The sequence below is a fragment of the Penaeus japonicus genome, unplaced genomic scaffold, assembly GCF_977035675.1.
Source record: "Penaeus japonicus unplaced genomic scaffold, GWHDUDI00000001_assembly GWHDUDI00000023, whole genome shotgun sequence".
Taxonomy (NCBI): domain Eukaryota; kingdom Metazoa; phylum Arthropoda; class Malacostraca; order Decapoda; family Penaeidae; genus Penaeus; species Penaeus japonicus.
The window spans coordinates 39354618-39359617 of NW_028234425.1; the positions used below are offsets into that span (position 1 = coordinate 39354618).

The 5000-nt window shown below is 36.6% G+C and overlaps 1 protein-coding gene across 1 annotated transcript in view; it reads right to left on the bottom strand.

Moving 5' to 3' along the window:
• The window catches only part of RfC4 (replication factor C subunit RfC4), a 9011-nt gene that overhangs the window by 1227 nt on the left and 2784 nt on the right, over positions 1 to 5000 (bottom strand). Inside the window, exons 3-6 of the mRNA XM_043011016.2 lie at positions 4385 to 4593; positions 4058 to 4214; positions 705 to 872; positions 336 to 416 (exon numbers count right to left, since the gene is read on the bottom strand). Coding sequence (XP_042866950.1) covers positions 336 to 416; positions 705 to 872; positions 4058 to 4214; positions 4385 to 4593 — 615 coding nt within the window. The remainder of the gene's footprint in view (positions 1 to 335; positions 417 to 704; positions 873 to 4057; positions 4215 to 4384; positions 4594 to 5000) is intronic.

Genomic DNA, 5000 nt, shown 5'->3' on the forward strand with positions numbered 1-5000 from the left:
ATTCCTAAATATGTATTCTTTGAAATTTCAGTAAGTCTCTGTATGGTTGTAATCTTTTCATAGACTTAAATAACAATAACCTAAATACACTAACACTATGACTATTTGACTGGCTATTATGTAATCTTACAGCAAGTTATACATGATATTGAGTTAAAGTCACAAACTACTTTTTATTTCATAGGAAAAATCTTGAGGGACATGGAGTGACTCATTTGTTAAGTGCATACCAGTATGCTTTGCTAATTCTAATGCATAGGATAACTGCAGTGAATTACCAAATATTAAACTTTTATAAAGTCTTATGTATCTCCTTAGCATTTCCTCTGACATACCTTATAAGCATCATCAAAGTTGGTTTTGACACAATGCTGGATCATGTCCTTGATCAGTAAAGGATGTGGCTCATCACACACCTGAAAGTTATAAAATAGTAATTTAATTGTAAAATAAAAATTTTGAAAAAGAAAAGAAAATAAAAACTGTAACAAAGCCACTCTTCCTTGGTGAATGTTTTCATAGCAACTATCTTTAGTCAGCCTCCTCACTCATGTGAAATCCTTAAAACAAATACAACATCTTGGGGGTTTAAGCAATAAGGTATGCAGAAATGTTCAACATTTCCTAGATAATTTCATGATCAGCTGTTATATCTTTAAAAAATGGTAATATTACACAAAACAAAATTCACACATGCACTTTACCTTAAACACATTTTCAGCAGAGACATGGTTGAACCCTTGGGCTGTAGACTGCAAATTATTTAGTGCCTGTCTCATGTCTCCTTGTGCTGTGAAAACAATGGCCTCTAAACCATCTTCAGTGTGACTTAGGTCTTCCTTCCGGCAAACTTCCAAAACTTTTGACAGAACCTGTCAAAATGGAATGGGAACTTTTTTATGTTCAAAAGTTTACTGAATAAGGGAGCTGACAGTACAAGAATCATTCCTGATGACTAACACCCTCATCTTCACTTCCCCTAACCCATAAAAAGAATACTCGTATATTTATGCAAAGACACATAATGTAATATTCAGGTATGTCACACTAAACCAATAATTTCACATCAATTTGACTCTAAATTAGCATCAACTATCAAACATTTGCACTCCATCAAGACTGTATTCAGGTGAGGAAGACATACAAAACAAATAAACAAAGTTCTTTGTGCCCAATGTAGAAAAAATGATAAAAAAGGAGAAAAACTAAGTTGAAATTGCAAGGGGTGTAATTTTCATCAGAACTACATGAAATTCTAATAACAATTTTATCAAAGTTATTCATTTTCATTAATACCTTTTCTTATATACTACCAAATATATAACAAAAGCTAATGTTGAACAGAGTAAGTGTCTTCTGGAATTTCAGACACTGCTAAAAGGGGAAAGATGGCTTACTTTCATACTATATTTTTCCTTTTGTTGAAATTACAAGCTATTTATTTCTTTAGTTATGTTGCCATATCATACCAAATGCTAATTAGTATCACTTAGCTTATAAATCATATATAGACTAATATAGCATACCATGAGTCTTGAAAATAACAGAATACACATTTTAACCCACTGTGGGTGGGGGACAGATTGGCTTGCCATCTCCAGGATAGGTTTTATTTCAGAGTGAGGCAGCTTCATCACTCAACAAACCTTGACTTTTCCCCACTCTCTTTCAGTGACTCATTGTAAAACTAGAGATATTTTTGTGCTTTATTGTATTGAGAGCTTATATGTGTCAATGCTGCAGTTGAATAAAATTGCAGTATAGGGTTCATATCAGCTCATAATTTTCTTTATACTCATTGCGACAGAAGTACTGCTGTTTTATCGGATGACAAACGGCAACTTTATTTTTCGTATTCATGTACTGTCATGAACGAATACAAAAAATATAACCATCCACAATGAAGAATACATAAAGAGGTAGAAAAGAGGAAGGAGACCTGGGCTTATGATTATGAGTCCACAGTAAAAGGCAGCCCACAGGGGTACATTGTAGACACTGGACAGGGTATGAGTCCCTTCCTCTTCTCGTTCTGCCTGCACATTCTTCATCGCCGGTACTTTAGAGCAAGAAGATGGCAACTTGCTGTGTGCCATCGCTCTATAAAGATAGTGCTTCCTAGAGACCATGAATGGATGCCATTCAAAGCTCTCTTTCCTGCTGATGCTAGAAGAAAGTGGTGCCATTTATGTTTTGGATGTTAGGTGAAATCTATTTTTCTTAAACCTTTCACGCCAGATGACGTGCTATCGCGTCATGGGAATATTTTGTTCCTGCGAAATGACGTCCTATTGCATCATGATCTCTCCCTTTGAATACACATTTTATATAGTCACATATCTATAAAATGATTGCACTTGCATTTCTATAGACATAGTTCTTGACTTAACCAAAAAAATAAAATAAAATACAAAAAATGCCTCTCAGCATCCCATAAAATCGGGCGGGTGGAGAGCGCTCTGGAAGTGTATCGCTGTATTGTGCCTGGAGAGACCTAGCACTTGGAGGCTGTGTGCACTTATTATCTTCATAGAGGGAGCAGTATCTGGCAAATAATGAATGCAATAGTCATCATCACTCACTCATTATTCATAGTACAATAAAATAACAGTGATTCAAAATTGCAAAATGTTATGTATGTCATGATGCTCATTGTCAGGCCACAGCTCCTGCATCAGGTATGTCATGACACCCATCCACAATGAGTCAAGATGCCCAGCCCCGGCTGAGGATCTTAAGATGTAGCCCATCTCCAAAGGTTAATGGACAGCTTTGGCAGAAGAATGTGATCAGCTAATTGTCAGAAATGAATCAAATGTTTTATATCCCCCCCAACTCTATCTAACAGAAAGGATTTGAGGGCAAGTACAATTTAGAATATTAACCCATTGCGGATGGGTGTCATGACATACATGACACAGGAGCTTTGGCCTGACGATGGGCGTCATGACGTACATGACGTTTGGGGATTTTGGATCATTATGCTATTTTATTGTGCTATGAGTAAGGAGTGAGTGATGATGGCAATTGCAGTCATAATTACTATAATTACCATAATATTGAGCAAACCTAACTTTCAAAAACTAGATGGCACCACTTTCTTCTAGCACTAGTAAGAGAGAGAGCCTTGAATGGCACCCATCTACAGTCTCTAGCAATCACTATCTTTAGAGAGCAATGGCACACAGCAAATTGCCAACCTCTTGCTCTAAAGTACCACAGATGAAGGATGAGACGAGGAAGTTGACTCAAACCATACCTAGTGTCTAAAATGTGCTCCTGTTCCAATAGGGATGCCTTTTACTGTGGCACTTACAGTCATAAGCACAGGTTTCCTTCTTCTTCCCTACCTCTTCATGTTATCTTCATTGTTCATATGTTTCGTATATGTTCATGACAGCTCAAAAATACAAAAAAATAAAGTTTCTTTTTACCCTCCCATATAACAGCAATACTTCTATCATACTTAGTATAAAGAAAATAATGAGCTGATATTACAATTTTAGTCAACTGTGGCCTTGATAGAGCCTGTCATATGGCATATATAAGTCTCTAAACACCATAAAACACACAAAAAATAAAACATAAAAATGGCTCTAGTGTTATAATGAGTGACTGAAAGAGAATGGGAAGAATCAAATTATAATGCTTCAAGCTGCCTTGCTCTGAAATAAAACCAATCCTGGAGACTGGGCAAGCGAATCTATCCTCCGTCTACAATCGGTTAAGATAAAGTCTTGGAGAAGAAGACCCTATTCTAAAGAGAATGCCAAAACTTTTTTTTTTTTTTTTATAAAACAAATCTTTCCCAGTAATGACAAAAAATAAGTGACTAGTTTGAGGCCTGATAAAAAATAAATAAATAAATAAATAAATGAAATAAAATAAAAAATTGAGCAAAGGGAAGCTAGGGCATGGATAGCCTCAGAGAAACAACAATCTACAGCACAGAATGTTAAAGAAAAAAATGACACGATTGTTATAAACTCTCAGAAAGTATCAATAATCAGAAAAATACAATACCAGGAATGAACAACCACAAATATGTTGACTTTACCTGCGAGTCTGTTAGTTTCGAGTATCTCAGCATAGCACATCTAGATTGTATTGGCTCAATAATCTTTTCTGAGGAATTACATGCTAAGGCAAAACGTGTGGTATTTGAATAAAGCTCCATGGTTCTCCGAAGTGCTTGTTGGGCACCATCTGTCATGCTGAAATTAGAAAATAAATGACTAATAACCACTTTTAAAGGAGTTCAAATCATCAAGTCATTCAAGATGAAAGTAAACTGTCCACAAACACAAAATTCCAAACAGAGCTAGACCATGATACACACAAACAAAAATGAAAAAGTTATCATGCAATAATGCAAATGTCTTACCTATCTGCTTCATCAAGGATAATAATCTTGTGTTTTCCCTTTGGCAGAGTCACTTTCTGTTGTGCAAACATTTTAATCTTATTTCGCACGACGTCAATGCCTCGGTCATTTGAGGCATTCAGCTCCATCACTCCTTCCTTGAAGCTAGGCCCAAGGATGGCCCTTGCAAGGCATAGGATCGTGGTGGTCTTGCCAACTCCTGGTGGACCCTGGTGGGAGTAGCAAAACTGGCATCAGATAACAGATTAACCCTCTCTGGACGGGTGGTACAGTACTGTACCGCTCATTCAAAAGCCCAGTGGCCGGGCGGCACAGTATTGTGCCAGCCATTTAATTGATTTAGGCCTAATAATTTGAACGCCCCGGCATTGGGACATTCAAGGCTGGAATGCCCCCGTCGTAAGTGGGTTAACCAAACTCACAAAAATGTATACCTAACAAATTTAATCAGAGACCTGTCAAGATATATATCAAAGGTATGAAGAAAAGGTGGAACTCAATCGACTAAATATAAAGCTAGGTTTGAAGAAGCGAGATGCAGTTTACAAAGCAAGAAATATTTATTCAATACATACAAGTTTTTTCCTAACTGAATGATGCACTGTGTAGCTTACAG